Source organism: Miniopterus schreibersii (genome assembly GCF_964146895.1).
Source record: "Miniopterus schreibersii genome assembly, chromosome: 2".
NCBI classification, from domain to species: domain Eukaryota; kingdom Metazoa; phylum Chordata; class Mammalia; order Chiroptera; family Miniopteridae; genus Miniopterus; species Miniopterus schreibersii.
Genome location: NC_138102.1, coordinates 148531508 through 148549442, shown reverse-complemented (window position 1 = coordinate 148549442; position 17935 = coordinate 148531508). Strand labels below are relative to the sequence as shown.

At 36.6% G+C, this 17935-nt stretch overlaps 1 protein-coding gene across 3 annotated transcripts in view; it reads right to left on the bottom strand.

Moving 5' to 3' along the window:
- The window catches only part of GXYLT1 (glucoside xylosyltransferase 1), a 44028-nt gene that overhangs the window by 12453 nt on the left and 13640 nt on the right, over positions 1-17935 (bottom strand). For 2 of the 3 annotated variants that reach the window (XM_081129141.1, XM_081129142.1), the window contains 5 exons: positions 14822-14993; positions 11726-11851; positions 7691-7942; positions 637-760; positions 164-336 (listed from right to left, as the gene is read on the bottom strand). In XM_081129141.1, coding sequence (XP_080985267.1) covers positions 164-336; positions 637-760; positions 7691-7942; positions 11726-11851; positions 14822-14993 — 847 coding nt within the window. The remainder of the gene's footprint in view (positions 1-163; positions 337-636; positions 761-7690; positions 7943-11725; positions 11852-14821; positions 14994-17935) is intronic. The other variant, XM_081129143.1, reaches the window with a different exon arrangement.

The window sequence follows — 17935 nt, the reverse complement described above, 5'->3', positions numbered from 1 at the left end:
CAATAAATAAATAAAGAGAACCAATGATAACACAAGTAGGGTAAAATGTTACCAACATATCCACATCCTGCCATAAAGGGTATAGAAATTCTCTGTACCACTCTTGCAAATTCTCCGTAAGTTTGCAAGTATTTTCACATAAAAACCTTTTTAAAATGCTTACATTTCTCAGTGCTTCATAAATAGCTCTAAATGCCGGTTGCTTATTATCATGGTAAACACCTCTGTTCCCATGAAGAATAAAGATTCCTTCTTCTTCTGCTTCTTGGCAATTGCTTCCGTATATACAATGATCTGGTCGATAATTCCATTGACATGGAAAAACAAAAAGGCTTTCTATGTGAAGAAACACAAAACAATTAAGCAAATAACCCTAATTCCACAGAATTAAAATTTCACAAAAATTTTAGTTTAAAAACATAGCCCTGAGAAAATAAAATTTAAAATAACAAAAAATATGTTTGGCATTTAGATCTCTTCCTACTAAATCAATATTCAAGTTTTATTCTGTCTTTAACATAAATAGTGATAATCATTAATATAAGCCAAAATCAAATAAATGCATTTTTTCATTTTGATTAAACACTATCTATAATTTTTTACAAATGCAAAGAATTAAAGAAATGAAATGATTACCTGGATTATGAAAAAATATGATATTCAACAGATCTTGATCACCCCATGTGATATTCAGTTTGTATTTTTTGAGCAAAGGCATAAGTATATCCCCCCATCGTAGTCGTACAGTTGTCATATCATTCTGTTGGTAAACACATTAAAAAGATCCTCAGGCTTCCAGGTTCAAAATGATGACAGTTCCCCACTCTTCCCTTAGCAATCATTATAGAACAAGAAGAAACAAACCTCTTTTGTTACAAAACCCAGTGACACTCATGTAAACCTTAATGTGAGTAAGGCTGTCCAGCTGGAGTGGGGAAGGTAACAAAATCAGCTATCTAAAACTGCATGTAGAAGTGATAATACTAACAAAGTCGGGAGAGTAATGGAAAGAAAAAGTAGGCAGTAGTCTAAGTCCTATGACTGTAACCTCATCTAAAGATGCAGAGCATGTTAGTACCTATGTCTGATGTCCAGAAAAAGTACTTCTGTCTATGTCTATGTCACAGAGTTGTTGAGGATTAAACCTATTACAATATGCCCGGCCCGGCGTGGCTCAACGGTTGACCATCAACCTATGACCCAGGAGATCGAGTTTCGATTCCTGGTTGGGGCACATGCCCAGGTTTCAGGCTCAGTCCCCACCAGGGGGTGTGCAGGAGGCAGCCAATCAATGACTCTCTCATCATTGATGTTTCTCTCTCTCTCCCCCTCTCCCTTCCTCTCTCTGAAATCAATAAAGATACATTAAAAAAACAAAAAAAAAACAAACAACTTATTACTATATAATTAAAAGTACTTGGCACAGTACCTGACATATGGTACGTATGCAGTGAACTATCATTGCTGCTATGATCATTATTACTCTTAAACTGATTTGCTAATCTCCCATAATTGGCATTTCAAAGAGATCATTTAAAATTGATATTATCAAAAATAGACACTATATTTCATCAGTTGCCTTTCAGCCTCATAGCTCTATTTTATAACACAGAGTCAAATACCTAAGTAAACAAGAGAACTGAAAGAGGGCCCTGGATCATATGAATCTGGAATGTGAAGGGATAGAGTTGAATAGTAAGCTTCTGATACCTATTCGACTCTCAAACTCTCCAGACTTAAATCAGTAGTCCTCAAAGTGCAGTTTGCAGCATGACAATCAGTGAATTTTTTATGCACTCCACAAGTACAGAAATTTAAAAATTTAGAACTTTTTTAAAAATATTTTTTTATTCATTTCAGAGAGAGGAAGGGAAAGGGAGAGAGAAATAGAAACATCAATGATGAGAGAGAATCATCAATTGACTGTCTCCTGCACACCTACTGGGGATCAAGCCCCCAACCCAGGCAATGTGCCCTGACTGGGAATCGAACCATAAACTCCAGGTTCTTGGGTCAACACTCAACCACTGAGCCACACCAGCTGGGCAAAAGATTTAGAACTTTTAGAGCAATTTAACAGAATAATTTTATGTCTATTTAATCTAATATTTTAAAATAACTTGTTTATATCATTTTTAGAAAAGTACTGGCTCATGACAGATTGTAAATTAAAAAAAAAAACTAATCCTTCTTCGAAGTTTAAAAAGCACTGTTGTGAGCTATTCTAGGATAAACTCAGTGGGGATATAAACAATTAATTCTTAAAGGAAGAGAAAGAAAAGCTAGAATTCCTGAAGAAGAAAAAAACACATTTAAACTAAATATGATCTACTATAATTGTATTACCTTTGTGTGAAGTTTGTCAGAATGCAGTAATTACAAAATAATCAAAAGTCCCTCCCCCAACAATCTGGAAAATAACTGAAACTAGTTTCACTTAAGGAAATAAGAAAATACTTTATTGAAAGGATGACTCTGAAATAAGTCATTGAGCAGGTTAACAATATGTTCTTAGAATCTGAAAACGGAAAAATGAATTGCACAAAGACAAAGACCAGCAACACATTCAATAGACAGGCCTGGTGGACCCCCGGTACCCTGCCATGTTCCAGCCTTCACCGGGTTCAGTCTATTCAAATATAGACAGATAGACAGATTTATACACACACACACACATACACACACACACACACACACACACCCTATTCAAAGAAAAATCAATGAATGATATATTACAAGATCCAGTGTAGTCTTGGTGGGGGGAAAACCCTTTATAACTTAAAGAAAAATCCCACTAGAAAAATAATGGACAAGAAGCAACAACACTAATATTATTTGCTGATGATATAACCTAGAATATTCAAGACAACCAATGAAAAAACAATGAGATATGAGTTTAATATAAAGGCATTATATATAAAAGGAGTTCAAGTCAACAGAATTAGAAAAACAATCAGTAGAGAAATGGTCTAAGGATATGGACAAATAGCCATTCACAAAGGAGGAAAAAGTAGAGGCTAAAAATTATGTAACATTTTTATCTACACTGATAGCAGTCAGAAAAACACAAATTGAAATACTTATTTTTCAGCCATGTAACTTCCTGTTCATACTAGTATACACAAACAATAAAACCCAATCATCCATTCTCCACAATACCACAAACACATTAGAAACAAATGTGACAGACTACATGCATTGACAAAAAGCAGTCAATTATATATTTACTAAGTTAAAAAAGCAAGGTGAAGATATAAAAAAGGACCCTATATACAAGTGCTAATGTACAGGTGTATCAGTTTCAAATTACATTTTTTAAAGGGTATGAAGAATATGTTATATAGCAAAGTTTATGTCATTTGGGCAAAAAAATGAAACTGGGGAGAGTGGTGTGTAAAGGGGTAACTTGTTTTTTGACTCTACATGCAATGAATTGTTTACATTTTTATAAGCATGATTTTAGTTTTGTAATTAAAAAAACAACAACACAGAGGTTGGCACAAGTAGGTTTACAGTTGTGAGTACTCAAAACAGTTTATTCATGTATCATTATTTATCAATTATTGTATTATTTTCCACACCCCATACATAGTTCTAATTTACTAATTTTAGCAAACTTACTATTAAAATGCGCATGTATTATATCAAGATCAATTACTTTCATTTTTAAAATTACATATGCTTTTGAAAATATACAGGCTCATTATTATTATCAGTTTTCCTTATAAATATAAGGAAAAACTGATAGGTGGCTACTCATATTATATTCCAACAATGCTAGAAACAAACTCATCAATTCCCAAAGATTAGTTACCCCACTAATCTCTGAAAAGTTCTATCCCTTTTGGTAAGAGGTTCATTGATATTCTGTTCTCATAAGGTATAGTATATATAAACCAGTGAAAGTCCTATGTCACATACATCTTTCAAATATGTAAAAACAGCCATTATGTCTATCTCATAGTAAGTGTTCTCTTTTCCAATGTTTTCAATAATTTATTAATGGCCTGGTTTTTGTTTTTGTTTTTTTAATATATCTTTATTGATTTCAGAGAGAGGAAGGGAGAGGGAGAGAGAGAGAGAAAAACATCAATGATGAGACAGTCATTGATCGGCTGCCTCCTGCATGCCCCCAACTGGTGATCGAGCCTGCAACCTGGGCATGTGCCCTGACCAGGAATTGAACCATGATCTCCTGGATCCTAGGTCGATGCTCAACCACTGAGCCACGCCCAGTGGGGCAAATGGCCTGGTTTCTAAAGATTCACCTGCCTTTTGTCAGTGATCATCTATAGAGTTGCTACTTTATGCTGGACTCCATGCTAAATATTCTGAATACAAAGTTGAACAAAAGATACTCCCTGCACTCAGTGGGTGGAGAAAAAAAGACAAAAATTACTTTTCAAAATAATATATGGCAGAACATGAAGAGGGTACTGTAAACACACAAGAAAAGGATTCTCAAGGTGCCTTACTTATATTCTTTGTTTTTTCTCTAATAAATAGAAAAAATTGAAGGAATAGTCTAATAGGGATTGAACACTGCACATACAATAACACAAAACACAAAGAAATAGCTTAACCAGCATTATATCATTGTCTATCAAGCACTATGATAAGCAAAGAACAAAAGAGTAGAATTTTTACTATTTATAATATACATAACTATAATACATCAGGTTAGAACTGAACAGTCAAGGATGGTACAGAATGGGAACAGCAAAGCAGTAAGAGTTTAAAACACTGCCATTGTCCTAAATGGGTAGTCTTACAGCTTTCCATGTGGTAAGAACTACGGGACAACATTCATGGATCTGTGAAACAGTTTAGAAAGTTATTACAAGTAATTCGGTTATACACTAGAGTTCTAAAATTTAAGATCTGTGCCAGAAATTGTAGAATTAGGAAAAAACAAGGCAATGTTTGCTACAGATATAGCCTGGAAAACAATCAGGCAAAGAAAGAAAGATTATGAAAAAGGAATTAAAAGCTCAATAAATTTTGTAGAAGTACCCCAGCAATCATAAATGTAATATTTGAAAACAAAGCAAATTTGCGTAGTTCCCACTAAGCAAGAATAGGGTTGCTTGGAACAAAGATAGTAGGTGTGAAGCAACTTGTACCTACTAAATTAATGTACAACCATGCCTCTCATATTTTTTCTTCATTAAGTCATTAATGCACAGAAGAAAGCTAATGTTTGAAAGTTTAGAAAGTATTTCAACTTCCATCTCTGCATCTCCAGCTGGTTTAGAACATGCCACAGGCAAAAAAAAGGGGGGAGGGGGGAGAGACTAGACTGTTAAAGTGTTTAAGAATGACATTTAAGTAAGTGAAAAGTAAGCAAAAAAATAATCACAGATTTGAACTATATAGTTGTATTTTGAAATTTTTAAAAAATTGAACAATGGTGTTATACTAAATGATCTCTAAGGCTCTTTGCAACACTAACTTTCTCATAATTCTGTGAATTTCAAATGAAGGGTTACTGAGAAGTCACATTATTCCTTAGCAGATAATCTTACAGCACCATCTTCTGGTATAATATTACTGTGCATAGAAAAGGAAGAAAACTCAGGATTTTACACTTTGTTTAACAAAATTCATGGTACATGAAATTTTAAAACTCATTAACAAATTGGGTAACTGTTTGCTCACTGTTAAGCAAGAACACAGGTTACACCAGCCTCATTAATGCATTCATTTGTGGGAGACAAAGGTAAAATGAAATAGATTTCAGAAAGGTTCAGAAAATGGAAAAGCACCCTAGATTTCCTAGATCTATGGAAGGAAAGAGTAATGGGTATAAACTGTCCTAAGACTGAAATGTCAAGACGTGGGTGGTGGTGGCATCACTGCTGCCTACACCAAGGATAAGAGGGAACAACTCTAAATGAGGGAAGATTTAAATCAGAAAGGAATAATAAATAATGATGCAAATTCTTTTTTTTCTTAATATATTGTTATTGATTTCAGAGAGAGGAGAGGGAGAGGGAGAGGGAGAGGGAGAGGGAGAGGGAGAGGGAGAGGGAGAGGGAGAGGGAGAGGGAGAGGGAGAGGGAGAGGGAGAGGGAGAGGGAGGGGGGAGGGGGGAAGGGGGAGGGAGAGGGGGAGGGGGGAGGGGGAGGGGGGAGGGGAGAGAGGGAGAGGGAGGAGGGGGAGAGGGAGAGGGAGAGGGAGAGGGAGAGGGAGAGGGAGAGGGAGAGGGAGAGGGAGAGGGAGAGGGAGAGGGAGAGGGAGAGGGAGAGGGAGAGGGAGAGGGAGAGGGAGAGGGAGAGGGAGAGGGAGAGGGAGAGGGAGAGGGAGAGGGAGAGGGAGAGGGAGAGGGAGAGGGAGAGGGAGAGGGAGAGGGAGAGGGAGGAGGGAGAGGGAGGGGGGGGAGAGGGAGAGGGAGAGGGAGAGGGAGAGGGAGAGGGAGAGGGAGAGGGAGAGGGAGAGGGAGAGGGAGAGGGAGAGGGAGAGGGAGAGGGAGAGGGAGAGGGAGGGGGGAGGGGGAGGGAGAGGGGGAGGGGGGAGGGGGAGGGAGAGAGGGAGAGAGGGAGAGAGGGGGGAGGGGGGAGGGGGAGGAGGGAGAGAGAAACATCAATAATGAAAGAGTCACTGATCGGCTGCTTCCTGCACGCCCCCCACTGGGGATCTAGCCCAAAACCTGGGCATGTGCCCTGGCCGGGGATCGAACTGCGACCTCCTGAATCATAGGTAGATGCTCAACTGCTGAGCCACGCAGGCTGGGAAATAATGATGTAAATTCTGTTCCACCAAAAGCCATAAAAAAATACATACATATATACTCATATCATATAAGACTTACTATCTCTTAATGTTTACTTCAGTCCTAACTAGATATAAAGGGATAAAAAGTAAGTCTATGTGGGTGTTTCAGAAGTCACACTGTTAGCTGACATTTAAGTGCTTACTATGTGGCATGCTCTGTACATTTACTATATGTTAACTACTGTTACTTTTTTTTTTTTTTTAAATATATCTTTATTGATTTCAGAGAGAGGAAAGGAGAGGGAGAGAGAAAGAAACATCAGTGATGAGAGAGTCACTGATCGCTGCCTCCTGCAGTCCCCCGACTGGGGATTGAGCCCGCAACCCCGGCATGTGCTCTGACCGGGAATCGAACCCCAATCACCTGGTTCCTAGGTCAGCTCTCAACCACTGAGCCACACCCAGCCGGGCAACCACTGTTCTAAATAATTTCATCCTCACAAAAGCCTGACATAGGTATTGTTACCTTACCATCCTCATTTCACAGATGAGAAAACTAAACCCCACAGATGTTCAAAACTTACCCAAGGTCCTAGAGTTTGAACCAAGCCAGCAGGCTCCAGAGTCTTAAGCTCTTAACCACAACTCTGTGTTCCCCCAAGATGTCTCTCACTTCAGATTCAAGTATTCTACAGCTGCACAAACAGAAAATGACTGCTGCCTGAAGTAACAACCTAGGAAGGTGATGTTCACTACCATGCTTTAGTTCACTTCACTGTAATGCAATCTCGTTTGAGCTACTGCAGTGCTCTAATAAACAGAATACTAAGAACATACAATTCTTCAAATTTTTAGATAAGTGAAAAAATTCTGAAGAGTTCGATCTAGTTTTTAATAAGCAAAATTAAATCAGAAACCAAACAATTTGGAGGGAAAATAAAGAAATGTTAACCAACTACCTATACCAGTGACTTACCTTGAAATACTTCCTTCTCATTCTAGTCATGTTCATCAACATAACTCCAGAGTTTACTCCAGTTTTTCCATAGTATGGATGTCTCGCAAAGCGATTATACCATCCTATTCGAGGCTCTTCATGTTCTGGTGCCATTGCAGCAATTTGTGTGGAATTAAATTTCTTGAGTAAAGACCAGATGTCATCAACAGGCCGTAAAAAAAGGATATCAGTGTCGACATATAATAGTGAGTCAACTTCTTTCAGGATTAACTATAAGGAGAGATATTTGAATCATGAACTATAATTCTATTTATTTAATATAAAATATAAAAGGATTTAATTATAAAAGAAATACCTAAGAGATAAGCTACTTTACATTTACTTAAAAAATATATATATTTTTATTGATTTCAGAGAAAGGAAGGGAGAGGGAGAGAGTGATAGAAACATCAATGATGAGAGAGTCATTGATCGGCTGCCTCCTGCATGCCTCCTGCTGGGGATCGAGCCTGTAAACCAGGCATGTGTCCTGACTGGGAATCAAACCGAGATCTCCTGGATCATGGGTCAGTGCTCAACTGCTAAGCCACGCCAGCTGGACTACATTAACTTTTTAAAGTAGAGTAATTTTTCCTCAATTTGTCATTTTTTACAATAGCATATATATAAATATTATGCTAACCTTTATATTAACTTTTAGAGAAGAAAAGCAATAAAACAAATCAGAACAAAAACTCTAACAATAATAATAAATGAAATAAAATATACGCAATATGCTCAGAAATTAGGGAGAAAATATTAATTAAAAAACACTAACTTAGGTGAATTTCTATCTCGAATCTTAATTTCTTGAGATAAATATAGAAATAAACCAATACAAATGAAGATCTGAACTTGTTCCCTTGGCCTATAACACTAATGACTGGCACCTTTACATCATTTTGGTTTCAACTAGTAAATGGCAGAGCCAAAACTGGAACCCAGACCACCTAGCTCAAGTCCATGCTCTTACTTCTATGCTTACTGTCCCCCAACAAATCAAAGAGAATGTGCACATGCTTAGCAAGAGTAAAGACAATACTTATCTTGGAAGACAGACTGGCTATGCCATTACTTTCTGAGAGAGGTTAAATCTCTAACATGTCTTCTACAGGGATTTCCAAGGGTAATTTTCTTTTAATTTCTGCCTTACCCATGAACTTCAGAATCTGACTCCTGTAAATTTAAATGTATTGCTATCCCAGTGTATTAGTAAGACTCAATAATTAGGTTAAGCTAAACCTTTTTAGTTAAGAATATAATGGGAATAAGAGCTTGATCTTCATTCTGCTCTTTTTCAAAGATGCTACCTCCTCCTTATAGCTAAGGTTGAGCAATTACCTTAATGAGCAGCTAGGAGGCTGAAATCATCCAATTCCCCCCCCTGCCAGCTGGTTAAATATCAGGCTGAAAAATATCTGATGGTTGACTGCAGTGTCTGACTAAAGCCCCCAATTAAAAGAGTATGTGTATATGTCTGTATGTCTGCCTGTCTCTCTTTTGGGGGCAACTGTTTTTATATCAGCATTCTGCTTCTGTACCACGGTACAATGTGAGTTTACAGATTACTGGCTTGTTGCAGATTAGAAAGACACTGCATAAATCTCCAAGTCCATTTTTGGAGCCACTGCCAGCTGAAGATCAGACATAAGGTTAAATAATAACCACATCAGTACTTTTCTATGGTTCCTTTTGGGGGAAGAAGTTGGCAGAGCTTACATTAGTTCTTTCCATCCATCTATTTTAAAGGAAGAGAAACTCAGTAAAAAACTTTATCACTTAGAAAAATAAAGCATCAATTTACTAAAATCATTTAAAAGATGCAGAAGTAACAGTGAAGTATGGAGACAATCTGACAGGTTTCAAGTACTTTTAGTATTTCAAATTCCACTCAGGAATTTAGCCAGATTACATCATTATATGATTTGGCAAATTTTGTATCACAACATCAAAAATTAAACTTGTAAGTATTCATCAATAGATGAATGGATAAAGAAGTGGGGCATATATACAATGGAATATGATTCAGCCATAGAAAGAATAAAATCTTGCCATCTGCAACAACATGGATGGACCTAGAGAGTATTATGCTAAGTGAAATAAATCAGACAGAGAAAGACAAATGCAGATGATTTCACATATATGTGAAATCTAAAAAATAAAACATAAATAAGCAGAACAGAAACAGACTCATAGGTACAGGTAACATTTTGACGACTGCCATCTGGGAGAGGGGTTGAGAGGATGGGTAAAAAGGTGAAGGGATTCAGAAGTACAAATTGGTAGTTACAGAAAAGTCATGGGGATGTAAAGTACAGCATAGGGAATATAGTCAATACTATCGTAGTAGCTATGCATGGTGTTAGATGGGTACGAGATTTATTGGGTGATCACTTTGTAAGTTATATGTCTAATTACGGGGTTGTACACTTGAAACTAATATAATATGTCGACTGCATTTTAAAAATGTCAAAGTTTTTTAAAAATTAAACTCGTTAATAATGCAGAACAGAATAAAAAAGGTAGTGCCCTCATGCTGCTTTCATTGCTTATTTTTTTAAGGAACATATTTGTGTGTGTTTAATGTCATATTGTGTTTGTTTAATGTCTATCTCCCACATCAGAAAATGAACTATGAAAACAAGAAACCTGTCTGTTCCATTCATTCCCATACACCCAGCACTTCATTACACATGCCTGGTAAAAAAAAAAAAAAAAAGGTACTTAGCCCAGCCGGGCATGGATCAGCAGTTGAGCATTGACCTGGGATCCAGAAGACAGCGGTTCGATTCCCGGTCAGGGCACATGCCCGGGTTGTGGGCTCAATCCCCAGTTGGGCGCATGCAGGAAGCAGCCAATCAGTGATGACTATCTCATCATAGATGTTTCTCTCTCTCTCCTTCTCCCTTCCTCTCTCTGAAATCAATAAGGATATATTTAAAAAAAAAAAATAGGCACTCAAATTATTAATTAAATGAATGTGATACTGCAATAATGCAACATAAAATTTTTTTTTTTAATGTATCAAGCCTACATGAAGTACCTAAAACTTCTTAGGCTTTTTTCCATCTTAATTCCTTATTTGTGTGCTTCTTACAGTGGAAGTGGAAACTGAGAAAGATCCTAGGATCCAAATTTTTTATGCACAGCAACAAAGACACTGGTTAGGAAGACTCAGCTATCAAAATCATAACTTTAAATCTTATTGACATCCTGGATTCAGTACACTATGTTCTTAATGTGCTAAGAATTGCCTTAACCCACTTAATAGTAACAAGTAACTGAAGTTTCTTCCCCATAATTCATATACTTTCCAGAAACTTGTAAGCCTCTTAAATTCAGTATTTCTATTGCCATAACTATTTTAAACATTATAGTGGTCCTAATTTAACTACTGTGGATTTGAAAACTGTGAGTGAAACCAATTCAAAATGAAAGAGGTAACCTTGCTTCTGAATATTTTTAAATTAAAAAAATAATAAGGTTTATTGACAGAGGACAATATCAAACAACAGCTCCATGTTCTTTTGAGTTTACATGCCTTAAGGTTTTTTTGTGTTAAAATATCAATTAGAAAAGGTAAATTGGCTTGGTATAAGACAAAAATGGTTACCTAATGATGCAATCTACTTCATTTCCCAAATTATAGATGAAGTCTGCAACTTGAAGGTGATATTACCACAGCATTTCTGCTGGTAACAGACTGAGCTCTGTTAAAATTTGACGACCTCGACTTCTTCTTAGAGATATAACAGTTTATAGCACTGAATAAATTAAAATGTAAAAAATAGTATTTCCATAGAAATTACTTACATTTTTCATTTTAACAGAGGGTTTTTTTGTAACTTTTATCTGTTCCATGAAAATGTTTGTTTTCCTTATGTTTTTGTTCAAAGAAAAAAAATCATACATGTGTATTTACTTAATGATTTAAACGCAACTCTTCATTAATTCATGTGTGTAAGAGTAAGAGTCAAAAAAAAACCACAAAAAAACACTGGGGGGAAAACTTACTGGCAAGAACAATCTCTGGGAAGCACATGGTTTAAAGAGCTTTTTCCACTCTGCTGCATTCTCACTTGGGAAAGTTATTGGGTATAACGAATAATTAAATGTTTGTAGAAATGACCAGCTGTCGAGCTAAAAAGTAAAAATAAAAAAAGTTTAATTTTGTTTCACTTTCAATTTTCTCCTTAAAATCAAACACCAACAGATTATTATTTTTAAAGCTAAACATTACGATAGTATACATTTTATGTTGTATACAGTTAAGAGAAAGTCAGAATCTTCTTTCTCACCATTTTGTTTTCATTCAAAATCTTAAAATCACAGTAATATGCTAGAAAGGCTCCACCACAAAGATCTGAGGCACAATTAAAGTTATAAGGAAGTCAATCACAAAATCAGACAGTTGAAAGAGCCTTGAAAGTTGTTCATCTCCTTCAACTTTACCTGATAAATAAATTTTTAATCCCTAAACAAATTAAACTCAGAAAAAGTAAGCACTAATTTTATTACCATAATATGTATAAGAGGAAATGTTTATATTCAAAGACTAATATGAAACTAATTAGAAAATATTTGTCTATTTATGTGCTTTTAATTTGAGTAGATATTCCTGAAAATATTCTGACAAATACATATCCAATGACAATTTCTACAAAATCATTACAAAAAGTAAAACATCTAAAAATCTATAATGAACATATTTATTCTTTAGCACCCTGAATGCATTTCAAGACACTGAATTGTTTCAAATTCAGCTTAAGTACATATTACCTATCATTGTTGTTTCATCAGAATTGTTGATTCAAATTTCCTAAAGAGCATTCACAATTTATTAGGGGTCGGGGGGGTGGGGAGCGGGCAGGGGGGACTAAATAGTTTACACAACATGCTGAGGATATTCTCTTTTTGAATAATGACTGTGTTCAAGTAATTTTTTAAAACAATGTTTTCCAATATAGCTTAAGGGAATCTTTACTTCCAACACTCTAGTTTGATGTCTCTGTTAATTAGTTCAAAACATTAGCATTTTATTTTCATTGAGCAACCTATATGGATCCTCTTAATACCAATTTCAAAATGAAATCTTAGTCATTTAAAAAAAAAATGTTTAATTGATTTTAGAGAGAAGGTGGGTAGAGAGAGAGAGAAACATGGATTGGTTGCCTCCCATGCTCGCCCAGCCTGGGGATCAAACCCACAACCTGGGTATGTGCCCTAACTGGGAATCGAACCTGCCACCTTTAGTGTACAGGACAATGCTCCAACCGAGTCATACTGGCCAGGGCTCTTGGTCATTTTTTTATTTAACATTCTAATATTTAGTTGTCTTTTCTACAGTAAAATCATGTTCCATGCCCGGCCGTGTGTGGCTTAATGGTTGAGTGTCGACCTAGGATCCAGGCGATTGGGGTTTGATTCCCAGTAAGGGCACATGCCTGGGTTGCGGGCTCAATCCCCAGTTGGGGGCGTGCAGGAGGCAGCCGATCAGTGACTCTCTCATCATTGATGTTTCTATCTCTCTCTCTCTCTCCCTCTCCTTTCCTATCTCTGAAATCAATAAAGATATATTAAAAAAAAAAAAAAAAGTTCCACAAAATATTCCATACCTTTCATCAAAAGCAAAACCAAACATTCTCAGAACTAATTAAAGAAAAACTAAGTTTAAAATTTAGTATTACACAAACAATAACTCAGCCAGATCTGAACACAACAAAAAGGCTGCATATAAAATAAAGCAATACATTTATTTTATTTTTTCATTACATTTTCAAAGGTTTCCACAGTTGGTAGTAATCTGTTGCTATTCTCTGAACTGCTAGGATAAGATTAATTCCTCAATTAATATTTTAGAAAACAATCCAGATAAAGAGATCAAGATCACAAAAGCTCGTATCAAAAATACAGATACTAGAAATATTTTTAAAGAGTAAGTAAAGCTTTATACCTCTTGGAATCAAAGATTTTGAGAGAAAACTAAAAGAATTGAGATCACAAGTATTTTTCACTCAATGTGTAAAATGTAACTTAAAAAAAAAATACTTTTTTTCCTACATAGTTAGACCAAGCATAATAATCCAAATCAATCTGGAAAGCTTAATTCATTGTAGGTGCAGGGAGGTTGGATCATCATCATCATCATCATAGCACCATCGCAGAGCACAGGTAAGATTTCAGGTGAATTTTCTTTTTCTTGTATGTTTTCCCTCCTATATCTATCTGTTTTCTTCTTGCATAGTAATTTGTTTGTTTGCTTGTTAAGGAGGTTACATAGCTGCCATGATTCAAGATATTTTCAATCCTCACAAAAAGCTAGGTATGGTCACATTAATAAGTTCAGGCCAATGAGACACTGGCAGGAATGTCATGTGCAACTTCTGGAAAGTGTCCTTACTGGGAAGGACTGCCCTCTTCACTACTTCCTCCCTCATGTTGGCTAGAATATGAATGTGAAAGCTGGAGCTTCAGCAGCTATCTTGGGTCATGAGGTAGAACCCTTAGGTTAAAGGAGGCTCAGCCACAAGAGAGAAGAAGCCAGAGTCCAAAAGAAGCAGAGCTACCATATATACTGCAGACTGCCTACTTTCATGAGAGAGAAATAAACTTCTATCTAGATTAAGACAGGTTATTTTGCGTTTTCTGCCATTACAGCCAAACTGACTGTAACTAATATAAATCCAAAATAAAGAAATTTCTTATCAGAGCAAGAAGCCACTTCCCTCCATACTGTCAATCAAGAGTTTCCTCTCCTCAGAAAAGAATTAAATCCTTTGTGCATACTCTGACCGAGGCACTTCCAAGCCAAGAGTAAGAACAAAATTAAATCATAGGACTTCTCAGGCAAACATCCTGAAACTATAGTCAGTAAATTAAAACCTCCATGATTGGCAAAGGACTTTAAGTAGCCACCTCCTTTTCAAAACAAACCTTCCTCTTACACCCTAGATCTGGACTCTTAGATGGAAGTGGGAGCAGGAAACACTCCCCTCTAGCAGGCCAGAGTTAAGGAATAAATATTTTTGTTCAAAGAAGGAGTAAAACAACATTCTACTATAATAAACCATTAAATAGTCAACTCTACAGACTTAAGTTTCAAATACTTACTATGCCTTTAAAACTATCATGTAGTTGATCTTCAGCAAAAATATGGAACTGAAGAGGTTTGATGCTGAAAATGATCGCTGACTTCAACATAGTTACAGTTTCTTCCAGTCTTTCACCACAGGCAACTACAGCTAGGTGCATTCTCTCAACCGGCTGTATTTTCACACTATACCTAATAAAAAAGAAAACCACATTTTCACACAGTTTTAGTAAAGGGTTAACCTGTTAACAACAAGGCATTCTGACCATGTTCAAAAACTGAAGTTTGAAACTTCCATTTAAAAAGCAAAGAAACGTCAAATTACAGAACAGTACAATGTTGAATCAATCATGTATTTCTATACCCTCAACTGGCCTTTCTTGGTCAACGTTCCTCTCTAGGAATCATAAAATATAAATAAAATAAAAAGCCTACTTACTTTCTCAGTTTTCCCAAGAGTGGTACATAATTAACACCATTCTCGATGCACAGGAAAGAAGTTCATTCATTCATTACTCACACTGCATGCCTTAGGGCATTAGGGCTTAATTCTCTCAAGGAACCCCCCCTAATCGAGAAGGGGAGCACCACCAATTTAAAGATCTTCCATTCAATTTTTAAAGCTTTTTTATTTTTTAAAAAATATCTCAAACACACATAAAAGTAGAAAGAATACAACTAAAGATCTCCATGTTACTCATCTCCCAGCTGCAACAATCATCCATTCAAAATTATTCTTATTTTATCTAAAACCTCTGCCCACATCCCTTTCACTAACCAATGAATCATTTGGAAGCAAACACAGACATAAATTCACCCATAAATATTTCAATATCACATCCAATCTTCACCCATGCTGATTACAAGAAAAGTTTCCTTCCCGTAACTTTTCTCAATGACGTAACATTCAGTCCCATTTACCAAGTAATCAGAGAGTAGTAAAAATTTCTGAGGTGGTCTGAAACATACAAATCAAAAACACTAGTACTGCATCTTGGAAGGAGAGAGTCCCTAAACCCAAGTTATTGGCATAGGCTATGTTAGACCCTACTTCTAACACAGAGCAGCAGTAAACAGTATCAGGCCTATTTCAAACCTCTTGCCCCTTAACTGAACTAATAATAATCCACCAATACCTAAAGAATGGAACTAATTATGTGTGACTGTATTGTTATCAAATAAAATAACATATTTATAATATATAGATCCCATCTGTAATTATGGCATAAAACAATCTTTTTGAAATTGACAGCAACGTAATGTAAGAATGGAAGACAGAGGAAAACAAAACTAGTAATACATTAAAGTATTATAAAGTACAAACATTCCAAACTAAAAATATAAAAATTTGACTTTAACTCAATTTTTGCTTACAAAGATCCTTTCCGTAAGATGTATAACAATTAGAAATTATAGTGTTTAACATTATCAGTTGTATGCATACATAACAGATTTGCAATAGCAGGGATGGGTAATTAATCATTTCTCTTAAAGCAACTGACTATATATAAAAAACACACTTGAATATCAAATTCATACATCTTAATGTTGTGACATTAAACATTTGGAATTTTTCACAGTAATAGGATAGAAAATTAAGTCTGAATCCTGCTTTTACTGTGATATATCCCTTCCTACTAACAAGCTTGTTTTGCTAAGGGCCTGGAGATTTTTAAGACAGTGGTTAAAACTGCTGCTTTTCTGATCTGACTAGGTTCTTTGGGCCTGAAAATGGGTTCGTTCTGCTTACATTGGGATATCTCACATACACAATTACTGGTAACTGTGAGCCTTCTTTCAGCAGAGGAGCAGAAAAGCTCTTCAGCCAAATTACTCATCTCCTAGAAAACAAAAGGATCATTTCCTTCCCTGATCCCTTTACTGGGAGGCTGAAACTTACACTCCTCAATGCCTTCCTTGATAGCTCCCCTTTTGTTCAGGTACTGTAATGGGCCAATTATTCTATAGATCAGGTTCTTGCCTGGCCAGGCATGGCTCAGCGGTTGAGCGTTGCGTCGACCTAGGATCCAGGCAATCGGGGTTCGATTCCTGGTCAGGGCACATGCCCGGGTTTCGGGCTAGGCAACCGATCAATGACTCATCATTGATGTTTCTCTCTCTCTCTTTCTCTCTCTCCCTCTCCTTTCCTCTCGCTCTGAAATCAATAAAGATATATTAGATGAGGTTATTTTAAAACTTGTGTGTGTTTTTTTAAGGAAAATAAAACTCTTCCCTAGATAATTCATAAAGTTCAATATTACTTAAATACTGTTGAATGGAGAAGTCACATGTAAAATGGTGTTCTTGCAAGAATTATTTTTGCTATTCCAGAAGCAGTGGTGATATTCTTTGCCCAGGTATTAAGATCATCATTAAATTAAGATATAATAGCCCCTGCTCAGCCGGGCATGGCTCAGCGGTTGAGAGTCAACCTAGGATCCAGGCGATCAGGGTTCGATTCCCGGTGAGGGCACATGCCCGGGTTGCGGGCTGCAGCCGATCAATGATTCTCTCATCATTGATGTTTCTATCTCTCTCTCTCCCTCTCCCTTCCTCTCTCTGAAATCAATAAAGATATATAAAAATAAAAATGTTTATAATAGCTCTGGCTGGTTTGGCTCAGTGGTTAGAGCGTCGGTCCGTGGACTGAAGGGTTCTGGGTTCCATTCCGGCCAAGGGCACATACCTTGGTTGCAGGCTAGGCCCCAGTTAGAGTACGTGCGGGAGGCAATCAATTGACGTGTCTCTCTCACATCGATGTTTTTCTCTTGCCCCACCCATGAAAAACTATGGAAAAAATATCCCTGGGTGAAGATTAAAAATAATAATAATTAATTAAGATAATATTAGGTACATACTTTGTTTTTAAAATTTAGATTGATCTACCAGGGATGAATTTTATGAAGGTTTGAGGTAGGGGACAATCACATAGTTTTGCACATGGCTATCCAACTGTGCAGCACCTCTGTTACAGTTGCCAGTTGACCCTCTCTCTGCCCACCCGCTTTGCCACTTCTTTCACAAATCGGTGTTAACATAAGCTCGGGTCTTTTGGGCTCTGTTCTTTTCCATTGACAGCAACAGAAAGAAGCAGCACCTCCTCCCTGTCTGCACCTTCTATCAGCTCCCCTCTT